The 25,000-nt window shown below is 45.9% G+C and overlaps 2 protein-coding genes across 5 annotated transcripts; both read left to right on the top strand.

Annotated features, from left to right (window-relative positions):
* Positions 1-238: 238 nt before the first annotated feature.
* On the top strand, positions 239-13,688 carry ST6GALNAC4 (ST6 N-acetylgalactosaminide alpha-2,6-sialyltransferase 4). 2 transcript variants are annotated; one of them, XM_026712305.2, is made up of 6 exons: positions 239-538; positions 2,007-2,071; positions 2,529-2,714; positions 3,651-4,063; positions 5,375-5,482; positions 6,295-7,641. In XM_026712305.2, the coding sequence occupies exons 2-6, from the start codon at positions 2,060-2,062 to the stop codon at positions 6,482-6,484; spliced, it is 909 nt and encodes a 302-aa protein (XP_026568090.1). In that variant the 5' UTR covers positions 239-538; positions 2,007-2,059; the 3' UTR covers positions 6,485-7,641. The 2 variants fall into 2 exon arrangements, with proteins under 2 accessions (XP_026568090.1, XP_087770733.1); XM_087914607.1 differs by lacking the exon at positions 6,295-7,641 and adding an exon at positions 13,551-13,688 and having other exon boundaries at positions 383-538.
* ST6GALNAC6 (ST6 N-acetylgalactosaminide alpha-2,6-sialyltransferase 6) lies at positions 13,584-24,624 on the top strand. Of its 3 annotated transcripts, none has more exons than XM_087914609.1 (6): positions 13,584-13,721; positions 16,995-17,059; positions 18,867-18,941; positions 19,767-20,164; positions 21,796-21,903; positions 21,990-24,624. In XM_087914609.1, the coding sequence occupies exons 2-6, from the start codon at positions 17,045-17,047 to the stop codon at positions 22,174-22,176; spliced, it is 783 nt and encodes a 260-aa protein (XP_087770735.1). In that variant the 5' UTR covers positions 13,584-13,721; positions 16,995-17,044; the 3' UTR covers positions 22,177-24,624. The 3 variants fall into 3 exon arrangements, with proteins under 3 accessions (XP_087770735.1, XP_026568092.1, XP_087770734.1); XM_026712307.2 differs by having other exon boundaries at positions 18,762-18,941; XM_087914608.1 differs by lacking the exon at positions 13,584-13,721 and adding an exon at positions 14,947-15,040 and having other exon boundaries at positions 18,762-18,941.
* Positions 24,625-25,000: the final 376 nt, after the last annotated feature.

The raw sequence follows: 25,000 nt of genomic DNA, 5'->3' as shown, positions 1-25,000 counted from the left end.
CAACTGTATTTTCCATCTTATTTTTTTTTTAGCAGATGCCTTTAAGCTGATGCCCAGCTTTGCTTTCCATCCATGTTGGGTTTTTTTTTTTCCACGCTCTGCGGCGGGCCGGCAGTTGCACAAACCCTGGTTTGTCTTGTCTCCTGCCCACTCGTCCCTAAATCTGGTCCCAACCTCCTCTCCCCGGCCCTGAGAGCTTAACCAACCCTTTCTTCCACGGAAGAAAAGGCCGGCACGCAGAGCGCATTGAACAGCCGATTGCCCCCGTGCGCCCTGGCGCCGCGCCTCTTAGCCTGACCTTGCCCGCGGAGAGGAAGTCGGGGGGAGTCCAGAGCCGCCTCCCGACTGGCAAAGAGGGGGGGCGGCGGTGGGTGGGGCGTGGGGAGGGGGTCCGAGGCGGAGCCTGAGCTGCTTTGCAGAGCTCTTAAAGAGGTCGCGGCTGGGCTAGCTGGAGATTAAACGGGCTCTCCAGCGCCGGGCGCGTTTGGAGAGGTGGTCCATGCGCGCGCGATGCTTGCGGGTTCCCTTGGCCGGGCTGGTAAGTGGCTGCTTGGCGAGCCGAGGCCCGTCTGCCTGGAGCCGGGGGAAGTCCCCAGGAAGGCGGAGAGGCCCCCTCCGCTCCGACTCCCCCCACCAACCTCCCCTTGCTATCCTCGCCTTATTTCCCAGGACGCGCCCTTGGCGCTCGGGGGTCTCCCCTGGGGCGCGCGCTCGGCTGGCAAAAGAGCCTGCCCGCCGCGTCCTCTCCACCCCGCGGGGTTCCTTTTGCGCATCCCCCTGGCGCCCTCCTTCCCTTGGCATCGGCTCCGCAGCCCTCGCCGCCTCCTCGGCGGCTTGCCAGCAGAGGGAAGGAGCCTCCTTTTCCCCACTGCCATCCTGCGGAGAGGAAACCCCTTTCCCCCGCTCAGTTTTGGCCCTCGGGGGAGACTCTGGGGCGTGTGCAGAGCGTCCTTCTTAGTTCTTCTGCCCGCCTGGCCCTGACTTCTGGCATCCGCGTGGATTCTGGGTGGTTAAGCGGTTAAAAATCCTTGTTAGGTGGATTTTATTTTTATTTTTTTGGTTAGGGAAGGGGACAAAATTATTCCTAACTGAAGAGGGATGCTAATCCATGGCTCTTCTCTTAAGAACATTGTGAAAACAGCACCCTGTGGCTTGCCAGGTGTCCACGGAGTTACAACTCTTAGCATCCTCTGCTGGGAAGAGAAGGGTTTGCTGGGAATCATGGCTTAACCAGCAAAAACGTGGCCTGTTTCCTGGCCCTGAATGAGCAAAGTTGGAATTCCCCCATTGGCCACCTGACTTCATTCATCTTCAGTTGTGTTGATGTTAAACTAGCATAGTTGTCAGGGGAAGGGGAAAATATGATGGAATAGTTTTGTGTTTTCTCTCATTGTCACCAAGTTACAACAGAGCTGGGGTTGTGATGAAATCTACAGGCAGCCAAGGAAGTTGGTTTTGAACTAAGACTTGCAAAATCAAATACTCTGCCTTTCTTTGTTCTTGCTAATCCATTTACCTATTTGGTTGCGGGTGATAGATCCCTTGGCTAAAACCGGTCCATTCTTTTATTGCTTTTTTAAAAATCACAAGGTCCTAACTCCGGCCACTTGGGTGGCACACTGAAATCTTTAATAGCTGAAATTTCATAATGTTGTCAATAGTTTCTTCAGATGCCTGTTATGACTTGAGGATACTGATCTGTTATGGTCTCAGCGGAATGAATGGATAAGTCATCCCAAAGGGTGCTTTATCCTTGGACTTTCTTGTTGTTGTTTTTTCCATTAAATAAATCCTTCGGTTTCCTCACCTGTCAGTTAGAAGTGAGGAATCTTCTTGGATGAGAAGCGAAATGTTTTCAAAGAGAAAAACAAAAAACAACCCAGGAAAGTCCAGTTGTCTTTTAGAAAACAGCACTTTTGGGACAAGCAACACCTGGATGAGTGAGCATCTCTGTAAACAATGGAGAAGTCACCTCTGGAATCGCTCACCTGTTTGTCTCTTTGTAGGGCTGTTGTCCCAGAAATCCAAGCCAGATACATGGCTGAAAACTCCTTAAAGGATGCAAGTGCTTGTAAGTATCCAATGGCTCTGAAATTTCCAGAGATCTGCAGGGCCCGTTATTCTATAATGCCTTGTTAAGACCACTTGAAATACTGCATGTAGTTTTGGTCGCCACATAATTAAAAAAAAAAAATGCTAAGACTCTGGAAAGAGTGCAGAGAAGAGCAACAAAGAGGATTAGGGGACTGGAGGCTAAAACATATGAAGAACAGTTGCAAGAATTGGGTAGGGCTAGTTAGAACCATTAACCAGTGGAACAATTTGCCTCCAGAAGTCGTAAATGCTCCAATACTGGAAGTTTTGAAGAAGAGATTAGACAACCATTTGTCTGAAATGTTACAGGGTTTCCCACCTGAGCAGGAGGATAGACTAGAAGACCTCCAAGGGCCTTTCCAGCTCTTATTATTCTGCTATCTCTGTTCAATTGAATCCTGCGTCTGGGTATCGACACCTCTTCTCTCTTGCAGTCCCGCCTGTTCTTCACTCTCGTTGTGTTGTGTGCCAGCGGCATCCTTTACTTCCTGCTGTGCCCACGCCTTTGTAGTTCCCTCTGTTGGCTCAGCTGCCAGCCTAAAGAAAGAAAGGAGGACAGGTTGGCACAGCGTTTTAAAACTGCCCACTTCGAGGGCTACATCAGCGTTCCAGATGGAAAGGTGAGCCTGGCCTCAAGATTAGGAGCAAAGGCAGTTTGGATGCAACTTGGGCTAGGAAGCCCTTGCAATCAAACTCGGGAACACCCCGCCCCCCAAAAAACCCAAGATAAATACATTTTGAAATGGCCCTTCGATGCTAATTTTCTCCTTGCAAAATAGGAGATTCATAGGAGAAGCAGTTTAAATATGAGACTGCCGCACAGATGCATAAGAAAAGCTTTTTGATAACACAGGAGCTCTTATCTGGGTATTAATGCAACCGTTCAGCTACACAAATGGGTGTCCTGAAAAGGCTGTGTGGTGGAGCGCTTGATGTGGCATGTCAGCCAATCCCAATAAAGCCTTTTTGGCAACATCCAGCCAGAAAAAAAAAGTGATGTTCATTGATTATGGTGCTTAATTTCGGCGACTTCAAGATGTGTGGACTTCAACTCCCAGAATTCCCCAGCCAGGGGAATTGTGGGAGCTGAAATCCATCCAATCTTTATATATTTTGTTCCTCTTTCATTATTTTCTTTCTTCCCCTTTTCAATATTAGAAGTAATCCTTTGTTCCCTCTTTCCTTCCTTCCTTCCTTCCTACAAAATTTGAAGTTCATTGGTTATAGCGGCATTGCTTGTATCTTTACAATTTATATTGTTTTATTTGTTCCCTGTATGATTTGATTTGCTTATGAGTAACATGTCTATCGCTAAGTGTTGTATCTTATGATTCTTGATAAATGTATATTTTTCTTTTTATGTACACTGAGAGCATATGCACCAAAGACAAATTCCTCATGTGTCTAATCACACTTGGCCAATAATTCAATTCTCTTCTCTTCTCTTCTCTTCTCTTCTCTTCTCTTCTCTTCTATTCTATTCTATTCTATTCTAATGTCTATTCTATTCAATTTTACTTTACTTTACTTTTCTTTATCTTTCTTCTCCTGGTTAGCCCCTGGCTCAAGTGCCCTGCCGCCAATGTGCCGTGGTGTCCAGTTCCGGGCAGATGCTGGGCTCCCGTTCGGGGAAAGAGATCGACGCCAAGGAATGCGTCCTGCGCATGAACCAGGCCCCCACCCGGGGCTATGAGGAAGACGTGGGCAGCCGCAGCACCGTCCGGGTGGTCTCCCACACCAGCATCCCTTTGCTGCTACGCAACCAGAGCTCCTTCTTCAAGCCATCCTGCGACACCACCTACATCATTTGGGGTCCTCCCCGGCTGATGAACCGGGAGAAGGTCGGGCTGGTCTATCGGACCCTGGCGAAGATCAAGGAGATGTATCCGGCTTTGCGCCTCTACACCCTCACCGAGCAAATGATGTCCCACTGCGATGAGCTCTTCCAACTGGAGACGGGGAAAAACAGGTGAGGAGAAGGCCTTCTCGCTAAGGAAGGAGCAGCAAAGCCCGGGGTAGAATTCCCAGCTTCCATTCCTGGTGGAAAAAGTTGAGATTCTTCTTTCCACCAAGAATGGAAGCTGGGAATCCTTAGTAAGGCCACACCTAGAGTACTGCATCCAGTTTTGGTCAGCACACTATAAAAAGGATGTTGAGATTCTAGAAAGAGGTCAGAGAAGAACAACCAGGATGATTAGGGGACTGGAGGATAAAACATACGATAAATGGTTGCAAGAACTGGGCCTGGATAGTCTAGGGAAGAGAAGGACCAGGGGAGACAGGAGAGCATCTTCCAATATTTTGGGGGCTGCCCCAAAGAGGAGGGGGGTCATGCTGTCTTCCAAAGCACCTGAAGGCCAGGCAAGGAATAATGGATGGAAACTGACCAAGGAGAGATTCAACCTGGAAATAAGGAGACATTTTCTGACAGGGAGAGCAATCAACCAGTGGAACACAAGTTGCCTTCAGAAGTTGTGGGAGCTTCATCCCTGGAGGCTTTCAAGAAGAGACTGGACTGCCACTTGTCAGAAATAGTGTGGGGTCTCCTGTTTGGGTGGGGGGTTGGATTGGATGACCTACAAGGTCCCTTCCAACTCTGTGAATCTGTTAAAGATCTTGGGGGCTTTAGGAGAGTCACCTAGCTATCCATAATTGTAGACGTTTCCTTTTTCTCCAGAAGTCCAACCCCCTTCCCAAGCAGGAGACCATACCCCATTTCTGACAGATGGCAGTCCAGTTTCTTCTTAAAAAACCTCCAGGGATGAAGCTCCCACCACTTCTGAAGGCAACTTCTGTTCCATCAGTTGATTGCTCTCACTGTCAGGAAATTTCTCCTTATTTCCAAGTTGAATCTCTCCTTGTTCAGTTTCCATCCATTATTCCTTGTCTGGCCTTCCGGTGCTTTGGAAAATAGCTTGACCCTCCCTCTTCTCTGGGGCATCCCCTCAAATATTGGAAGACTGCTGTCATATCTTATGGACAAGGATTTTGATATATGGAGAGACCCCTCCCCAGAATTTTGGCTCTGGCAGTGCAAGGAAAAGCAGTCTCTGCCTTCGGAGAGATTACACAGGTGGTCCTCGGCGTACAAGCACAATAGGAAGTTTGCTATGTTTTATAAACCCCACAGTCACTTCTTCATTGGCCCAGATCACAGCAGGCTTCTACCACTGACTATGATTAAACAAACCAGGGCTTAGCTCCGTAGGCAAACCCAACAACCAGCGCATCTGCGTTCCTCCTGCCTCAAATCTCAGTATCTTCTCTTTCCGACCCACAGGATGAAATCCGGTTCCTTTCTCAGTACTGGCTGGTTCACCATGGTTTTGGCGATGGAGTTGTGTGAGCAGATTTTTGTCTTCGGTATGGTCAGCGAGAACCATTGCAAGTAGGTAATTTGGAGGTGGTCTTCTGGGCTGGGAAGCCAAAGGAGAAGATGAGACTATCCTTCTCTGTGTCCCTTACCTCTTGGGAGGCTACGCTTTTGAGCTCTGGTGGCCAGGGTGGAGAGTTGGAGAACATCTCGGAGATGTTCTCCAAAAAAGGCCACCCCAAAACACCCATTTCTTAGAAGACACAAAGAGGGGGAGGCTGTATCAAAAGGATAAACTCTTCCCCGGGTAAATATCTCTGGAGATTCTCTGTCATCCAGGCCATGTTTTGTCCCAAAGGTGTTTTTTTCAAAAGACGTTTTTTTCCTTGAAGACGTTTCGCTTCTCGTCCAAGAAGCTTCTTCAGTTCTTCAGAAGGCAACTGGACTCTGTTCTTCCTTGAAGACGTTTTGCTTCTCATCCGAGAAGCTTCTTCAGTTCTGACTGAAGAAGCTTCTTGGATGAGAAGCGAAGAAGCTTCTTGGATGAGAAGCGAAGAAGCTTCTTGGATGAGAAGCGAAGAAGCTTCTTGGACGAGAAGCGAAGAAGCTTCTTGGATGAGAAGCGAAAAGTCTTCGAGGAAAAACAAAGAAAGCCCAGTTGCCTTTTGGGGAAAAAAAAGCACTTTTGGGCCTTTCCCGGGTAAGGATAACCCCCCACCCCCCAAAAAACCTTTCTCTCTGAGGCATCAATCAATCATTTTGTTTTATTAATGGCCAGTTATTTCAGGCTGACTTTGGTGGAATGTGCAGCGTTGCATGTCAGCTCTTAACAGGCTGGTCTATATATAGATATATAGTGGTTTAAACTTGGCTCCTTCGATTGGCAGAGAGAGGAACCAACCTCCGGTGCCTTACCACTATTTTGAGAAGGGGCGACTGGACGAATGCCGGATGTACCAGGTCCACGAACGAGCTGCCCGCGGTGGGCACCGTTTCATCACCGAGAAAGCCATTTTTTCTCGCTGGGCAAAGAAAAGGAACATTATCTTCACTCATCCATCGTGGTCTGATGGGTAGAAGGGGCTTTTTGCAGCCTGGCTGAGCGGAAACTTTTGCCACAGGGCGAAGCTGCGGAAATTACAGTGTTAACAGAAAGTTGGAACTTTTGCACCGAGAGCGACGTTTCCCCGTGAACAAAATATCACCGCATCTTCTTCTCTTAGCTCCCTATTTTTTAACGTTCTGTCAAGAGACCGCAAATTGTTTTGTTTTTAATTTTCCTCTGTGCAGCTAGTTTTTTGTGGGGTGATTTTTTATTTTTATTTTTGCACACAGAAAAGAAGAAAAGAAAAAGGAAACTACTCTTAATGAAAACGGGAGGCCAGGGGTTCAAAGCTTCCTGTTTTGGGGTGGATTCCGGAGGCTTGAATGCAGAAGAAACAGATGTTGACATTTTTGCCCGTTTGCAAACCCTCCTTTAAACTTTAAATTTTAAATTTGCAACCCACGAAAGCCTTTGAGAGAGAGATGTCCTCCTCTGCGGAACACTCCTACCCTGCTTTTAATTTGGCCAGGTTTGCAATTCTGGGGGCAGAACCAGAGGAAGGAAATCCAGGTACTTAAAAGTCAAAAAAAAAAAAAAACCCAACAACTACTTTGTTGGCGCAAGCACTTTAACTAAACCAGTTTACAATGGTTTGTACAGCTTAGGGAGGCCTAAGGTGGCTTTTTCCATAGTGACATCCCCCATTCCAATGGTCTCTTTACCCCTCGCCTGAGCCCAGAGTTCAGGATAGGTCGTCCTCCAATTACGACCACATGTGGGAGCGGAATGTCCGTGGCTAAGCAAGGCAGGGGCTTAAAGGGCTTGCCTCCGATCCCGAAATGTCTCTTCCCACCCACCGCCACTCCCCGTGGTTGTAAAGCCAATCAAGTGACTCACTTGGTCATGGAGCAAAGCTAGTTTCCCCCTACTTGGTTGCCCGGCACCCACCTTTTGATCCTGGAGGAGGGGGCATGATGCTGTGACGGGGGCATGTCGGCTCCAGGTTGGCCATCCCTGTTCGGTCGTCTGTGGCCGATGGTTTGAGGGTAGCGGCCGCAAAAACTGGGGTGGGAATAATTTGAAGAATTTGGTGGGGGGCGGGCGGGTTAGAACAGCATCCTGAAGTCCCTTCAGTGGAAATTCAACTGTGGCTTGAAAATAAATTTTCAATAAATTTGGTTTATTCTTCTGCCTCTTGCTTGTTTTCCTCCTCTTCCCCTTCCCCTTTTCCTTCCTTCTTTCCTTCCCCTCTTCCCTGCCCTTCCTCTCCTCTCCTTCCTTATTTTCTTCCCCCCTTCCCTGTCCTTCCTCTCCTCTTTCCTTCCCTCCCTCCTCCTCCTTCCCTGCCCCTCGTTTTCTTCCTTCCCTCCCTCCTTCCTTCCTTCCCTTTCCCCTTTCTTGCCCCTCATTTCCTTCCTTCCCTCAGTCCCTAAATTCATTCTAATTTTAGTTCCATGAAATTGAACTTAAGGCTTGGGGAAGAAGGAGACCAGCTGGGAATCTCTCTCTTTTTTCTTTCTTTCTTTCTTCTTTCTCTTTTTCTCTTAACTCTTCCTTTCCTTTCCCAACTCCTTCCTTCCCTCTCACTCCTTCCCTCCCTCCCCCTTCCTTCCTTCTTCTCTCTCTTTTTCTTCCTTCTTTCCTTTCTCTTTCCCACTTTCTCTCGGTTCATTCCTTCCTTTTCTCTTTTCTCTTTCTTTCTTTTCTTTATCTTTCTTTCTTACTAAATTATTTTCTCATTCATTCATTCAACTTGTGTGCTGCCTATCTCAATGCAAGCTGACTCTTTTCTTTCTTTTTCTTTCTTTCTCTCCTGCTCTCTTTTCTTCTTTCTCTCTTTCTCTTTCTTTCCCTTGCCTTTCTGCAAACTGGATTACTCAAGGCGTATGTGGGAATCTTCCCTCTGTCTGTGCGTGCCTGTGTTTGCACTCATCCGTACTCTTCGTCCACTCACATGGCTTCCTCAGTTCCTCGCCTTCCATTCTTTGTCTGCTGCCAGTCACCAATATTTGTGGATTAGTGCCAAAACCGATAAACTTTTGCACCCAAGGTTTGCTGGGTTTGTTGTGCACATCTGTTTGTATTCCAGTTTTTCGGACAGTTTCAACGGGGCAGAGATAAACCATGGCTTGTTAGCTTATGTTTTGTTAGGTTCAACTTTAGCTGGTTTGCATGCAACCATTTTCACATTCTGAGTGCTTTTTAAACTCAGGATTTCTCTTTGTCTTGTTACAGTTTTCTGGATTTGACTCAAAGGCACATTATATTAGCCAGTTCTTATTCCTCCTCCTCTTCCTTTTTTTGCAAAATCTGAATAGTTGCCAGTTGGAAAGATATTCCTTATAACTGGCATCAACCACTTCTGAGTCATTAGCTCTCTAGAAATAAAAACTGAATTAAAAGAATTGCTCAAACTCAGCTCAAACCACCGGAATAAACCAGGCAAGGGGATCAGACGAAAGATTTGATGGGGAAAGGGGACTGCAACTCCCATCATCCTTGATTAAGGCCTCATTTTTGGGAACCTGCCAGGGGCTCCCCAAACTCCTAAATTTTTTGGGGAGGGGGTGGGGAATGCGATGATGAAGAGATTAAAGGTTGCTTTATTTTACTTCCAAGCAGGAATTTATGAAGCTGTTTTGCTCCCTCGTTTCTGGTTTTTAAATCAAACTTGTGAGCCCAGAATTGCTGCATCGGTGGGATGAGAACAGACCATCTTTTGTTGGAGGTTAAAAAGAGGCAAAACAAGACATTCCTTTGGCATTTGAAATTTGTGGAATTTGCAAGCCTTGTGTAGTTTGGTCAATCCCTAAAAACAAATCTGCTATTTGCAACCCTGTGAACAGCAGCCAGCTTCGAGTCTTTGAACCAAGACAATTTTCTAAACAATAGTTTTGTGTGAAACTGCGTGTTTACAAGTGTGGGCTATAAATGCCTTTCCTTTTTTTTTTTAAACTAGAAAAAAATCCCAGTCTTATCCCTTGGTAAGCCTATTTTAACCAGCACAGAGATCTGCAAGAAGTGATCCACGTTTCTATGGCAACTGAATTTGGAAAGAAGAAGAGAGGATATAACAAATCCTTTCTGAACAAGAAAAAAAAAAGCTGCTTTTTAGATGTCTCAAAAATTTTTTTCCAACAGTCTTCTAAAGGCAAGTCGTTCCACTGATTAATTACTCAGAATAACAGAGTTGGAAGGGACCTTATAAGTCATCTAGTCCAACCCCCTGCCCAAGCAAATGGCAGTCCGGTCTCTTCTTGAAAGCTTCCAGGGATGAAGCTCCCACAACTTCTGAAGGCAACTTCTGTTCCATTGGTGGATTTTTCTCACTGTCAGGAAATTCCTCCTTATTTCCAGGTTGAATCTCTCCTTGTTCAGTTTCCATCCATTATTCCTTGTCTGGCCTTTGGGTGCCTTGGAGAATAGCTTGACCCCTTCCTCCTCTCTGTGGCAGCCCTGGCTGTCACGAAATTTTCTCCTTAGTTCAAGGAGAGCAGCAACCTAGAACTAAAGATAAATTTGCTGGCAGTGAGAACAATTCATCAGTGGAACGACTTGCCTCCAGAACTCGTAAATGCTCCAACACTGGAGGTTTTTAAGAAAAGATTGGATAACCATTTATCTGAAACAGTACGGAGTTTCCCGCGTGAGCAGGGGTTGGACTAGAAGGCCTCCAAGGATCCTTCCCATTCTGTTATTCTGCCTTGCAATAAAATTTAAGAAGATCCAGAAAATGCAGTCTTTCAGTTTTAGGAATGTCTAGTAGTTGTAATAACCTAGGAGGTAGTAGTTCTTGACTTACGATGAGTCACTTAACAACCATCTGAAGTTGCGAAGGACTTCCACGGGGTTACTTATAACTCATTTTCTTCCAAAGGATTTCAGTCTTTCAGCCAGAAGAGAAATGCAACAGGCTGTTAGTCCAGCTTGAATCAGCTCTTTTATTATGAACAACGAGGACTAGAATATTGATCAGTTTAGGGTGAAACGTAGTAGTTTGGATATTGCCTGCTGAAACACCCCTTTTTTCCCAATCCTTGGGTGGGTGGTTACCTCTGTCTGCAGGGGGATTTGACAATTGAACCAAGAATTTTGAGTCAATCCAAGATATATTGTCCTGTTCCCACAACGTCTCTGCACAGAATGCGAAGGATGTGTGTTAATGTACCCTGAAGATGGCATTTAAATTTCGTTGTACCAGGTGCAATGACAATAAAGTCAACTAAATTAGTCTGAAAAGTTCAGGATCGCCAGAGATAGGTAGCAAATAAATTTCCTAAATAGGTTTTACATCTGCAGACAAATGGTTTCTACAGTTCAGTGTTTAATATAGGTTATTCTTGACTTACATCACTAAGGATCCCACGGTGCTATGTTTGCTTAGCATTAGCAAATGGGATAATGTGTGTTCAATCAAATAATCTATCAAAATACAGCTGGAAGGGACCTTAGAGGTCTTTTAGTCCAGCCCACTACTCAAGCAGGAAATCCTATACCATTTCAGACAAGGGGCTGTCCAGTCTCTTCTTAAAAACCTTCAGTGATGAAGCGCCCACAACTTCTGAAGGCAACTTCTGTTCCACCGATTAATGACCCCCTCCCCTTTGGGGGCAGCCCCTCAAATACTGGAAGGCTGCTGTTGTGTTATCTTTCTTTAAACAGAATTTGCCTTACGGGGTCCCATTTCCGAAACTCCCGTTCCAAGTGGTTAAGTCTTCTCCCTCTTTCTCTAGACTAGCCAAACCCAACTCCTTGCAGTCGTTCTTCACATATTTTAGTCTCCTTTTTAAAATCTTACACTTAGCATGGGGAGTAATCCCCATCCAGTTTGCTCAAGGCAGGTATGAACAAGCTGTCCAGCCCCAGAAAAAAAAGAGAGAGAGAGAGAGAGAGAATAGATTTAGAATTCCTGGGTTTAAAAAACAATAACATGTGGATTATTGTGACCTCCGCAAACGGGGCTTGAGATCTGCCTGCTTGGCACACTTCGATATCCATCCATCCATCCCCATCTGCGTCAGCCTGAAATCCTTTTGTCCAACCAGACAAGAAACAGAAAAAGAGAGAGAGAGAGAGAGAGAGAGAGCCAAAAAACCTGGGAACAAGCTGGCCGTTTTCTCGGCACGTTCTCCAGCAGCTGCCATCCCTTGGAAGGCCAATCCTTGGCGTTCCCCTTTTGGAAGCTGTTGAAATTGGATCAGGGCACAGGAGGAGGAGGAGGAGGAGGAGGAGGAGGAGGAAGAAGAAGAGGGAAAGCAAAGAGGGGGAGGAAAAAGACGCACACTAGGACCCAGAAAATAGTCCTGCCTTCCAGATTTTCTCACTGGATGCTTTGCTACGGTCTTCCTTCCGAGATGCACTGCCCCTAAGACAGGGGGGTCCAGCTTTGGAGCAGAGGAGGGGGGAAAGGACAGAAGAGAGAGACACCCCCCCCTCAACCCCAATTTTTGCTTTCTGGAATTTGGAGCTGGCTTGGAGGCACCCCAAAAATGCCAGCTTGGTCTTTGCCCTTTTAATTCCTCCGCTCCCTGGCGCTGGGTGGCTGGACCAGCGGGTGAGTTAACCCCTCCAGGGCCTTGCCCAGAAGACTGGATTTTTGGGGGGTGGGTGGGTGGGTGGGTGGATCAGGAAGGGGAAACCCACCCCCCACCCCCACTGGAGGAAATCAGAATCCTGGCATCCATCTACCTAATTTCCACCCCACCCCCCATTGGAACAGGAAGTCTCAGGGTAGTCAATCCCCTTGTTTTGGGAGCGGTGTGCAGAGGAATGGGTGGAGGAGCTGGAAAGATTTGCACCTGGTAAAGCCTTTAAAATGCACACAAAAAAGACCCCCCCAACACCCCACCGCTTGCAATGCCCAGAATTCAGAAGAAAAAAAAAGGGGGCACGCGCAGGTTTGCCAAGGCAAGGGAAGGAAGCTGGGTGGGTGGCATGCCTGAACCAGTTTTGGGGTGAGGAAAGGAGGCGATCCCCAAAGATTGGGGTACAGAAGCTCCCCAGATCTTGGGATCGCTCTTTTGGGGCAGGCAGGCAGGCAGGCAGGCAGGCAGGGGCTTGGCGTTTTGGACGGTGAGGGCTGCCTGGGCATTTCCTGGAAGGCTGAAGGGGCCGGGCGCCCTCTCTCCGCTTCCGAGAACCAGCGGCTTTGCTTAAGATGGATGCTGGCAGCAGCGGGGGGAAAAGGGGGGGTGGGGGGGTTGGAAAGCTTGGCCTGAGTGATTTGTTCCTCTTGAGCCAAAGGAAGTATTTTCTGTGTCAAGCGGTTGGTTAATTGATGTCCCCCCCACCCCCCAGACAATGTGGGTCTCACATTCAGTTACAGTTCAGTTGAGGAGGGAGAAGAGATTGTAATATGTCTATTTCTAAAAGTTCTATTTCTATTGTTTCTATTCTATTTCTATTCCTTATTTCTATTCCTTATTTCTATTTCTATTCTATTTCTATTTCCTTCCACCACCACCCAACCTTCCTTCCTTCCTTCCCTTTCTTTCTTTTCTTTCTTCCTTCCTTTCTCTTTTTCTCTCCTTCCCTCTTTTTTTCTCTTTTTCTTTCTTTCTTTCTTGTCCTGAATAGGATAGTCTCCTGTTTGATCAGGAGGATGCACTAAAAGTCCTCCAAGGGCCCCTTCAACTCTGTTATATAATTTCTGTTACTGTTGTTTCTTTCCTTCCTCCCTCTTTATTCTTTATTTTATTTTATTTTCTTTCTTTCCTTCCCTCCCTCTTTCTCTCTGTCTCTCTTTCTTTCCTTCCTTCCCTCCTTCTCTCCCTCCCCTTTCTTTCTTTCTTTCTTTCTTTCTTTCTTTCTTTCTTTCTTTCTTTCTTTCTTTCCTTCCTTCCTTCCTTTCTTTGCTTCCTTCCCTCCCTTTCTTTCTCTCTCTCCTTCCTTCCCTCTCTCCCTTTCTTTCTTTCTCTCTTTTTTCCTCCTTCTTTCCTTCTCTCTCTTTCTTTCCTTCCTTTCCTCCCTCTCTCACTTTCTCTCCCTCCCCCTTCCTTCCTTCCTTCCTTCCTTCCTTCCTTCCTTCCTTCCTTTTGCTTATAAACCTGGCACTCATTTTTAATGCTCCTCCTGACATGCATCCCGGTTATTCCACAGCCCTGCTTGCAAATTCTCTCTTTGGATCCCAGCCGTGATGTGAGGCTAAGAGAAACATAATCCAGACACATGGAAGAGCGGTCCGGAAGTCAGAAATGGCGCCGTCGACACGAAGGAAAAGGCCCTGCCAGCTGTGCCCTGGCTTTCATTCAAAGGAGACATCCCGCCATGGTAAATGAGAGGTGGCATCGGGTGTCCAGATTATTATTATCCAGATTGTTTTTTTTTTCCTTTTGAATATATAAAATATATTCCCAAATCCCCTGCAATTAATAACCAGCTTGGCCTTTGCAGAAAAATGCGGGAAATATCCTCACTTCTATTTGTGATTTAAATCAAAGAAAAGAAATATTGTTGCTTTCTTTCTTTATCAACAAGGCACTTTTATTTCTTGTTTAACAGAGAGGAGACAGAGATTACATAGAGAAACTGGGACAACAAGGTTAATCTAAGCAGATAAGATTATTCTCTCCCTTGGATTTTCTCCTCCCTTGCTAGACCTATAAGGGTTTCTTCCCTCCCTCCCTCCTTCCTTTCTTTTATGGAAAATTCGTCTATTTTTCCAGTCGCTGGCGGGGTGTGGTTTTCAAAGAGCAGGATGTGCTTCCATTTGAATCTCAGAAAAAAACAAGAAGGAGAGAAAAAAAGTGGTCTGTTTCTGGGTCGAGATACTTTTAGGTACTTTTGGATAAAGTATTTCGGATTTCCCTGAGTTTTAAATCGTAACTTGGTACTGGGCATCGAAACGATGCTTCTGTATGCTTCACCCTTGGCTGACCGAATTCTTTTTCTGCCATTTTTCAAATTGGGACTCCCAAAGCCCAATAAATAATATTTGCTGGAAAGGTTTATTAAGATGATGTAAATTTAGAACTGAAAGACAAGGAGAAGCTTCAGGTTGCCAGATTGGGAGCTTCCAAGCGGTTGCTTATAAGATGGGATGGCTATAGAAATGGTTTAAATAAGTAAGACTGGATCTTGAACAGTGTTTTATGTGCTTAAGCTCATCTGTATTCAGTCAGCCTGTAAATAAATGCAAAATACCCTGCCAAAATTCCTTTCAAAGGAATTCCTTTCTTCTTGGACAAAATAAAATGGCATTTAAGTTCTTCTTATGTGGATGATCAAATAATTGCAAACTTGGTCTTCTTCTTTCCTTTCTCCTTCTCTTTCTCATCTATCCTCTCTTCTTCCTTCTCCTCCTTCTTCTTTTCATCTATTTTCTCCTCCTCCTCCTCCTCCTCTTCTCCTTCCTCTTCCTCCTTCCCAGAAGATTCCTAATAGCCAATCCTTTCCAGGGCTGGGGCTGATGGGACGGACTCCTGCTCCTTTGGGGAGGGAGACAGAAAGGGGAAGGATAGAGAAGGGCAGGGCAGGAGGAGAGTCGAAAGCGAAATGCAAAACGAGAGAAGAGAGCCATGAACTTGAAATGGGTTGGCAGGGCCAAAATGGGGCAAAGGACTCTAGCCCCCATCATCCTGTCTTGGAAGGTGAGATTTTTAGCAACCCCCCCTCCCCTCCCCAGAATATAAAGAGTGGGAGGGATTTCCATCTTTCCGGGACAAAACAAGTCCATTTTCCTGCACAATTTAACCTGTTGCATACATTCTGTTTAATACTTGCACCTTTGCAAAATTATTTCTTCTTCTTCTTCTTCTTCTTCTTCTTCTTCTTCTTCTTCTTCTTCTTCTTCTTCTTCTTCTTCTTCTTCTTCTTCTTCTTCTTCTCCTCCTCCTTCTTCTCCTTCTTCTCCTCCTCCTCCTCCTCCTCCTCCTCCTCCTTTTCAACAGTGAAGAAGTTATTATGAAATGTCTGCAAGGAAACAACTAAGCTCAAACAACTTCTTCTTCTTCTTCTTCTTCTTCTTCTTCTTCTTCTTCTTCTTCTTCTTCTTCTTCTTCTTCTTCTTCTTCTTCTTCTTCTTCTTCTTCTTCTCCTTCTTCTCCTTCTCCTTCTCCTTCTCCTTCTTCTTCTTCTCCTTCTTCTCCTTCTTCTCCTTCTTCTCCTCCTCCCCCTCCTCCTCCTTCCTAGCATATTTCCGCAGGTACAGAGTCTGCTTTTTGGATCATTGAATGCCACTTTATACAGTCAGCTGTGTCTCCACAACACAGACCCACAGCTTGCATAATGTTGTTGATGGTATCTTGCCATCTCTGTTTTGGATGCCTGCAAGGTTGCCGGCTATTGACTTCTAGTTGGTAGACCTTTAGTTGGCCATGGTGGGAGGTGCTGTTCTCGGGACGTGTCCATACTAGCAGAGCTGGCCTTCTCTCATCTTCTCTGTAATTGGTGCCACACACCAAAATGTTATCGAACGGTGTCATTTGTGATGGGATCAAGAAGGGTGATGTCCGATATCCAACGGAGCCTTTGCATTTCCATGGCATGGGGAGAGCTTTCGGTCCCTGTTGTTGCTGCCCAGCATTCAGTGCCATATCGTGCAACAGGGCGGATGGTTGTCTTGTAGATCTTAGATTTAAGACAGGTTGTGGCATTTGTCTGTCCCGTAACACACCTGGTAAGTTCTCGTCAACGCATCCAGGCTGCCTTCACCCTTGCTCGCACCTTGCCATTGATGTCGCCATTGCCTTGGAGGTGGGATCCCAGATACCCCAAAATGTCCACCACCTTTAGGGTTTCACCATTGATTTGAAGCATTCCAGAAGTGGGGACACTCTCTGAGGTACTCAGTTTTCTTGAGGTTGAGGTGGAGTCCAAAATGTTTGAGGCAATCATTCCATGTTTGAACTTGCTGCTGTAGTTCGCCTGTGGTCGTGGAGGCGAGCATAACATAACATCATGCTCTAACAGCATAGAGCTTAGTCCAGGGTGTGTTCTGCTGTGGGTCACGCATCATGGTATCCATGACAAATATAAACAGGAGTGGTGAAGGAGAGAGAAAGAGAGGGAGAGAGAGAGAGGCAGGAGATAGATAGATAAATGATAGATAGATAGATAGATAGATAGATAGATAGATAGATGATAGATAGATGATAGATAGATAGATAGATAGATAGATAGATAGATAGATAGATGATAGATAGATAGATAGATAGATAGATAGATAGATAGATAGATAGATAGATATGGTGTGTGGATGGATGAATGGAAGGATAGATGAATAAATAGATAGTTGATGGACATAGAGACCTAGAGACAGACAGACAGACAGATATAGTTGGTTTTTGGATGGATGGATGGATGGATGGATGGATGGATGGATGGATAGATGGATAAATAGATGGTGGACATAGAGATAGATAGATTGATATGATAGATGATAGATGAATTATGGAGGGGAAGTTAAATGATAGAGATACATAGATGATAGATGATAGATGATGGAGAGAGAGAGAGAGAGAGAGAGAACAAGAGAGAACTTGAGTGGTCAGAGTGATACCCTGGAGCTCTTGAGGTGACTTTGTGCCTTTGACTTTAATGCAGGTGCTCAGGTTAGAGTGACTGAATTTCCCACCTAAACTTCGGATACCACAATGAAAAACCACCAGGTAGGAGTTTTTGTGAGAACATATTCAGATCCTTCCAACCTGTTCCTGGATGGGCGGTTTAAATGGGAACAATGGTGCAAACTGGGCGGGGGGAATCCTTTCTCTTTCTTTTTCTTCCCATCACCATTGTTTGCAAAAAATTTATCTGGCTGAAGGCTACCGGTTGTCTTCGACTTATGACCGACGATTGAGACTGGAAATAATAATAATAATCAGATTGCTCTGATCTTACCAAGAATATCCTAAAATTGTTCTGTTTTTATTGGAAGATTTAGCGAATTTGAGTGCCAAGCTTCCATGCTCCTGTTATGAACTAGAAAGGTTTCCCATTCTAACCGTGCTACAGGCATAATAATAATAATAATAATAATAATAATAATAATAATAATAATAATAATAATAATAATATCTTGGCCAGGGTAGTTAAGCAGTCCAGGTTCCCTCCGTTGAGTGAACTCCTTTTTGCTTTCTCCTTCCCCTGAATCCGGCCCAGAAAATTCCTAATAGCCAATCCTTTCCTGGGCTGGGGCTGATGGGACTTGGACTCCAGCTCCTTTGGGGAGGGAGGCAGAAAGGGGAGGGGTAGAGAAGGGTGGGGAGGGAGAACGAGCCGAGAGCGAAATGCAAAACGAGAGAAGAGAGCCACGAACTTGAAAGGCGTTGGCAGGGCCAAAATGGGGCAAAGGACTCTATCCCCCATCATCCTGTCTTGGAAGGTGAGGTTTTTAACAGCCCCCCCCTCCCCTCCCCAGACTATAAAGAGTGGGGGGAGGGAATTTCCATCTGCCCAGGACAAAACGGGTTCCATTGTCCTGCAAAATTTGACCTGCTGCTTTCATTCTCTTTAATATTTGCGCCTTTGCAAAATTTTCAGGCCTGATTCCGGCCTGCACGGCAGCAAAGGAGGGTTATTCTGTCTTTCTTTCTTTTTTATGGGTTTTGTAATCCAGGGAAATGGGGATTTTAAAAAGCCCTTCCTTATAGGGTCCCCCCTCTAAGTCTTGGGATGAAAGGGCCATGGATCAATTTTGTGTGAATTTCAGCCTCTTCTTTTTATTTTTTTTAATTTTTTTTACCCCTTTTGGAAAGAAACAACAGGATGAAGATGAAAACTTTTTGTCCTGTTGTTATTGTTGTTGTTATACAATGCAAACCTTCCATTGATTTACCATCAAAGTGTGGCTGTATCGCCAGAGGGAGAATGATTTATTTATAAGCCAAGCAGCGTTTGCCAAAATAAACAAAAAACACTCAGGCTAAGAGGAAGGTGGAAGAGGCGAAAGGGAGACAGGATGGCTCGCATGGTAAAGCAGAATTTTGTCCCTTCAAAATACCACCACCACCCCCAAAAAAAAATGCAAAGAAGAAGCGGAGGGGAAAACGTGCAAAATTCAAAATAAATAAATTGCAAAGAGGAAGCAGAGGGGAAAATGTGCAAAGATAAAAATAAAAAAATTGCAAAGAGGAAGAGGAGGGGAAAAACGTGCAAAGATAAGAATAAAAAAATTGCAAAAAAGGAAGGGGAGGGAAAAACGTGCAAAATTCAAAATAAATAAATTGCCAAAAAAAAGGAAGCGGAAGGGAAAATGTGCAAAGATAAAAATAAAAATAAAAATTGCAAAGGATGAGCTGGTGGTGACTTTTCCTTTTTCTTTTTTTTTGGGTGGGGGGGTTGTTCCCGCTTCTCTGTCCGCACCCGCAGAGCCCACACGCCATCGTCCTGGTGATTCTCTTCGCCTTGTTTATGCTGCTGATCATTTACAATTCCAACAGCCGCAACGAAGCCCTCCGCTACTCCGCTTTGCAGGCCAAGACCCCGCTGCCCTCCAGCCTCAAGAAGTGGGGGGTGAAAGGCGAATACCTGCCTGTTCCCGGAGGGAAGGTAAGAGGGAGGGATGTTGGGGTGGGTGGGGTCTCTCCTCTTGGGGCTGGGGGTTGTCCCCCTTCCCCATCGTGGGCAAGGGGCCATCTCTGGCTGGTTGGCTTGAAGGCACGTCCCAGGCTCTAGCAAAGGCAGAGGGATTTTTCTGTGCAGAGTGTGTCAAGATGCAAACTCGACGAATTTGTCCAGGTTCTGGGTTTCCACAGGGAAGGATGGTGGTTTTTGTATTACGGGGTAGTTTTCAGAAAGGGGCTTCCAAAATCTGGATTTTGAAGGGATCAGAGGGCCAAATCCCCCTCCTTCTCTTTCTCCTTCTCTTCTCCTTCTCCTCCTCCGCTTTCTTCTCATTTCCCTCCATCTTCTCTTTCTTCTCCTCCTCCTCTTCCTTAACTCCTCCTCCTTCTCCCTTTTCATGACTCCTCTTTCTCTATCTTCTCCTTCTCGCTCTCCTCCTTTTCTCTTCCTCCCCTTTCTACCATTCCTCTTTCTTCTCCTTCTCCTTTTCTCTTCTTCTTTCTATCCTCTCACCATTCCTCTTCCCTCTTCTGTCTTCTTTCTTCCTTACCTCCCTTTTCTCTTTCCCCAATTCTTCCTCCCGCTCCTTCTTCCTCTCCACCTCCTTCTGCATTTTCCTCTTCCTCTTCTACTCCTCCTTCTCCCTCCCCCTCTTCTTCAACTCCTCCTTCCCCCTGTTCATCTTCGTCCACTTCTCCTTCTCCTCCTCCTTTCCCCACTCTCTCGTCTCTTTCTCCCTACTTCTCCCGGATCGTCTTAAGCCAAACCACCTTCTCCCGGTCGCTCCAACCGAGTTGCTTTCCATCCTAGCCCTTAGTTCAGCATTGCAAGCAGTGTGCCCTCATCACCAGTTCCAGTCACCTCCTGGGCAGCAAACTGGGCAAAACCATCGACCAGTCGGAATGCACCATCCGCATGAATGACGCGCCCACCACGGGCTTCTCGGAGGACGTCGGGAACAAGACCACTTTCCGCGTCGTGGCTCACTCCAGCGCCTTCCGGGTCCTGAAGAGGCCGCAGGAATTCATCAGCAAGACCCCGGAGAACATCTTGATTTTCTGGGGTCCTCCGCTCAAGATGCAGAAGAGCATCATCAAACTCATCGAACGAGTCAGCCTCAGTTTTCCCAACATGACGGCCTTCGCGGTTTCTCCCAAGCGCATGCAACAGTTTGACGAATTGTTCCGGAAAGAGACGGGCAAGGACAGGTGAGTCCATTAGGATGGGAGGAAGGCAGGGGTTTGGGGGTTTTTTTGCATCCCAAACTGAGAACCTGTGGAACTCCCCACCTCAAGATGGTCACAAAGAGAGAGAGAGAGAGAGAGAGAGAGAGAGAATGTTCTGTTCAGAGTATTGGAGCGTAAGTTCAGCACCAGAAAAGTAAACACAGATGGCTGAGGCTTTGTTTAACTTCTTTATAAACCTATAAAGTAAATTTTTACAATACCAGTTGTAGATTTCTCCAACATGGAGCCAACTCAAACAGAAGCAGATATGTTACAGCTTCGGAGCTTAACAGCAACTCAAGAGCTCAGAAAACAGACATCAGTTTCACTTTAGTTCACCAGGCAAGCAAGTTAGTTTCTCTTTCACTTTAGAGCTGAGCACAGAACAGAGATAAACCATGCGCAGATTCTCTAAGTTTCAGCCCTCAATCCAGCTCTCATTGGCTGACTTTGTTCCTAAGCTCTATTCCTGTTCATGAATACACTCTGACATGTTCTGACCCAGCCTTAGCAGAAGCAAGACTCCTAGTCACAAAAAACCCTCTTTATTTATCTCTTGTGAATTAACACAGCAAGGTTCTGTGCGCAAACGCCCTTTCTATCCTGTTTCCCCAGCTGCAGCTAATGAAGGGAATCAGGCCCCTTTTCTCCCCCATAACCCATGTTGCTCCCTTATCCGTTCCTCCCTGAGTGCCCGAGGATGAAGACGGGGTGGGCCTGGGTCTTCCTCTGAATGCCCAGCCGGACTGTGCCCTTCCCCAGTTTCTACCACAGCCACCAGAGCCACACTCCCACTTCCTGTCAGCTGTTCATCCTCCCCCTCGGAATCAGATTCCAACAGGGGCAGGACACCTTGGTTTCCACAATTATTAAGTGAGTCACTGCAGGAAACTTCCCTATTTTAAGTCAGAAGGTTGCAAAAGGACATCACACAACCCTGGGACACCGCCACCGTCATAAATACGAGTCAGAGGTCAAACCTCTGAATTTTGATCACGTGACCATAGGGATGCTGCCTCGTAAGTGTGAAAAACCATCATAAGTCCCCTTTTTCAGTGCCGTCATAACTTCAAACGGTCACTAAACACACTGTTGTAAGTCAAGGACCAGATGGATGGTCTCTAAGCCAGCACAGGGGAATTCTGGGAGGTGTAGTCCACACATCCTTAAACTGCTGGCTAGCCACATTGCGCATTGGCGGAAGCCCCTGCGTTTCATTCTTCTGCCGTTGCACAACCCAAAAGGACATTTCCGAAACATTTTCTTTCTTTTTCTGCTGGAAATTTCAAAAGTATTTTCTTTTTTGGCTGGAAATTTCATAAACTCTTTCTTTCTTTTTCTGTTGGAAATCTCAAAAGTATTTTCTTTTTCGGCTGGAAATTTCATAAACTCTTTCTTTCTTTTTCTGCTGTAAATCTCAAAAGGATTTTCTTTTTTTGGCTGGACATTTCAAAACTGTTTTATTTTAATTTTGGGGGATGGAAATTTCAAAAGTTATAAAGTCCTTTCTTTCTTTTTCTGCTGGAAATCTCGAAAAACATTTTCTTTCTTTTTCGGTTGGAAATTTCCGAAACATTTCCTTTCTTTTTCTGTTTGTTCTCTGCCCACCCCAGGCAGACTTCACGGTCCTGGCTGAGCACCGGATGGTTTACCATGGTGATTGCGGTGGAATTGTGCGACAAACTCCATGTTTACGGGATGGTGCCTCCCAGCTACTGCACGTAAGTAGCCCCTCGCCTGGCTTGCAAGCCTGGGGGTGGGCGGGGCCCACCTTCTCGACCTCACCTGCCTTTTCTCCTCCTGGCAGTAAGACCCCTCCCCACCGACTGCCCTACCACTATTACGAGCCCAAAGGACCCGACGAATGCACCACTTATATCCACAACGAGCGCAGCCACAAAGGGAATCATCACCGGTTCATCACCGAGAAACGGGTTTTCGGCAGATGGGCCAACCTCTACAACATCACTTTCTCGCACCCCGAGTGGAAATAGGGCAACGAGGAGACACACACACCCCCCACAAGTGCCAAAACCAGGATCCTGCGGAGCCCCCCCCTACCCCCCCCAAATGGTCCTGGACTGCTGAGTATTAAGTTTCCCATTGTGCCATAGAGAAGCACCCTGGGGCATTGTGGGAAATTAGAAGTCCAGTGAGCTCACAGCTGGATGGAAAGCCAACTCAGCCTCTTGCAAGGTTACTTCTAGGTGTAGCTCATTATTAAGCGCCCCAAGAGAGATTTTTCTTCCTCTCTCTCCCTCCCTCCCTCCCTCCCTCCCTCCCTCCCTCCCTCCCTCTTTCTTTCTTTCTTTCTTTCTTTCTTTCTTTCTTTCTCTTTCTTTCTTTCTTTCTTTCTTGTTCCTGGATTGCTGAGTATTAAGTTTCCCATTGTGCCATAGAGAAGCGCCTTGGGTCATTGTGGGAAATTAGAAGTCCAGTGAGCTCAGCTGGATGGAAAGCCAACTCAGCCTCTTGCAAGGTTACTTCTAGGTGTAGCTCATTATTAAGCACTCAAAGAGAGATTTTTCTTCCTCTCTCTCTCTCCCACCCTCCCTCCTCTTTCTTTCTTTCTTTCTTTCTTTCTTTCTTTCTTTCTTTCTTTCTTTCTTTCTTTCTTTCTTTCTTTCTTTCTTTCTTTCTTTCTTTCTTGTTCCTGGACTGCTGAGTATTAAGTTTCCCATTGTGCCATAGAGAAGCGCCTTGGGCCATTGTGGGAAATTAGAAGTCCAGTGAGCTCACAGCTGGATGGAAGGCCTTCCAAATTCTAGTTGGATGCTTGGTGGTTGGTAAGTTCTCCAAGAAAGATTTTTCCCCTCTCTCTAGTTCCTGGACTGCTGTGTTAAATTTCCCATTGTGCCATAGGGGAGCGCCTTGGGGCATTGTGGGAAATTAAAAATCCAATGTAGAGCTCACAGCTGGATGGAAGGCCATCCAAATTGCTTCTAGTTGGATGCTTGGTGGTTGGTAAGTTCTCCAAGAAAAATCCCACCCCTTTCCCTCTCTAGTTCCTGGACTGCTATATTAAATTTAAATTAATTTAAAAATTTAAATTAAATTCAGGCCACAGGGGAGTGCCTTGGGGCATTGTGGGAAATTAAAAGTCCGCTGAGCTCGCAGTTGGATGGAAGGCCATCTCAACTGCTTGCAAAGTTATTTCTAGGTGCAGCTCATCAATTAAGCTCTCCAAGAAAGATTTTTTTCCTCTCTCTCTCTGGTTCCTGGACTGCTGTATTAAATTTCCCATCATGCCACAGACAATTGCCTTGGAGCATTGTGGGAAATTAGAAGTCCGGTGAGCTGACAGATGCATGGAAGCCCATCAAGGTGCTTCTACTTGGATGCTTTAATGGTTGGTAAGTTCTTCCAGAGAGATTTTCTGGTTCTTCTTTGCTACCTTGTTCAACTTTAGGGGGCTTGATCCTGGTGGCGGAGCCCTCCTGAACTACGGACTCTAACTCCCATCATCCCTAGCCAACTCACTCATGATCTGAGAAGATGATAGTTGAAGGGGGCTCCCCATCTGTTTAGCCACCTCTTCCCCCTCTCACTCAACTTCTTTAGTCCTTCCAAAAATGTGGGTTTGTTTTTTTTAAGAGGTCAACTGGGTAAAACCTCCCTCGGTGCTTGCCCCTCCTCTGTGGAGGATGGGAGTTGTAATCTTGGAGCATTGAGGAGAGCAAAATGGGGTGGGGGGGGGTGTGTGCTGTTATTTTCCTTTTCCTATTCTGAAAAGATTTTAAAAATCAAAATTAAGAGCAACAACAACAACGAAAGAACAGAGAAGGGAAGAGAGGGCCCTCCAGTGGTCATCCAATCCATCTGGGCCCAGGAAAGGAAGACCCAACCGTTCCATAACTGCTTCTGGTCCAGCGAAGAGGAAAGGGGTTCCCCAAATCAATAGATTTTTTTTTTCCCTTTTCTGCTCCGTGATGGGTGCCCGGCACCCAAGCACCAAGGCAGCTGATTCAGCCTGGCAGAAAAGCCCTGGCCTCCAAATCTGCCAACTTCCCCCAAAGACCTCACCATTCCAACAACACCTCGGTCGGCAAAATTCAAATAAAAGAATTGCTCTTGGCGACTCCGAAACCCAAGAGTTCTCTTCCTCTCTTGCAATACCCAGCTTTCCGTTCCTCTTTCTCAGTTCAGTTCACTTCCACCTGTCGGGTTGCAAGGCCCATTATCCCCAGCTGGAACAGCCAGGTTAAGAGATGCTCCCCCCATCTCTTCCTTTCTGGAGCCCCCTTTCCTCAAAAATTGGGTACCAAAGCAATGGCGGTGAAGAGGTTTTTTGCTTGGATTTTGCACTGTTGCCTTTTCGTTCGTTCTGAGACGGTTGAACTTTTTACCGGCCGGGGACATTCTTAACTGTTAAGCGTTGCGATTGGACGCCTTGGATGAATCTTCAACGGTGAAACTTTTATTAAACGTTGACTTGACTAAAATGGTCTTCCCTTTTTTTTTTTTCTTCTTAAATATGGATTTTTTTTTTCAGATGCAGAAGTTCAATGACCGTCGTACAAACAAATCCAACCTAAACTTAGAAGAGAAGAAGGTGGGGGGGAAAGGAGCGGGGAAAGAGGAAAGAAAGAATGAAGAAAACATAGGGAAGGGAAGGAAGGAAGGAGAGAAAAAAGGAAGGAAGAAACTTAATATTGAAAGTATTGAGAGTATTTACACCAAGACAAATTCCTTGTGTGTCCAATCACACTTGGCCAATAAAGAATTCTATTCTATTCTATTCTATTCTATTCTATTCTATATTCTATATTCTATATCCTATTCTCTTCTCTATTCTATTCTATTGTCTATTCTATTCTC

The sequence above is a fragment of the Pseudonaja textilis genome, chromosome 17 (assembly GCF_049901715.1).
Source record: "Pseudonaja textilis isolate UNSWEBS1 chromosome 17, rPseTex1.2, whole genome shotgun sequence".
Classification (NCBI taxonomy): Eukaryota; Metazoa; Chordata; class Lepidosauria; order Squamata; family Elapidae; genus Pseudonaja; species Pseudonaja textilis.
Note: the sequence above shows the minus strand (reverse complement) of the source record. Positions and strands in the feature narration are given on the sequence as shown.

Bases quoted from the DNA above. Each gene is read 5' to 3' on its own strand.
- ST6GALNAC4 (XM_026712305.2), top strand. The intron at 2,715-3,650 runs GTGAGCCTGGCC...TCTCCTGGTTAG, and splicing joins TCAGCGTTCCAGATGGAAAG to CCCCTGGCTCAAGTGCCCTG. The intron at 5,483-6,294 runs GTAGGTAATTTG...TTCGATTGGCAG, and splicing joins GTCAGCGAGAACCATTGCAA to AGAGAGGAACCAACCTCCGG.
- ST6GALNAC6 (XM_026712307.2), top strand. The intron at 20,165-21,795 runs GTGAGTCCATTA...TGCCCACCCCAG, and splicing joins AAAGAGACGGGCAAGGACAG to GCAGACTTCACGGTCCTGGC. The intron at 21,904-21,989 runs GTAAGTAGCCCC...TCCTCCTGGCAG, and splicing joins GTGCCTCCCAGCTACTGCAC to TAAGACCCCTCCCCACCGAC.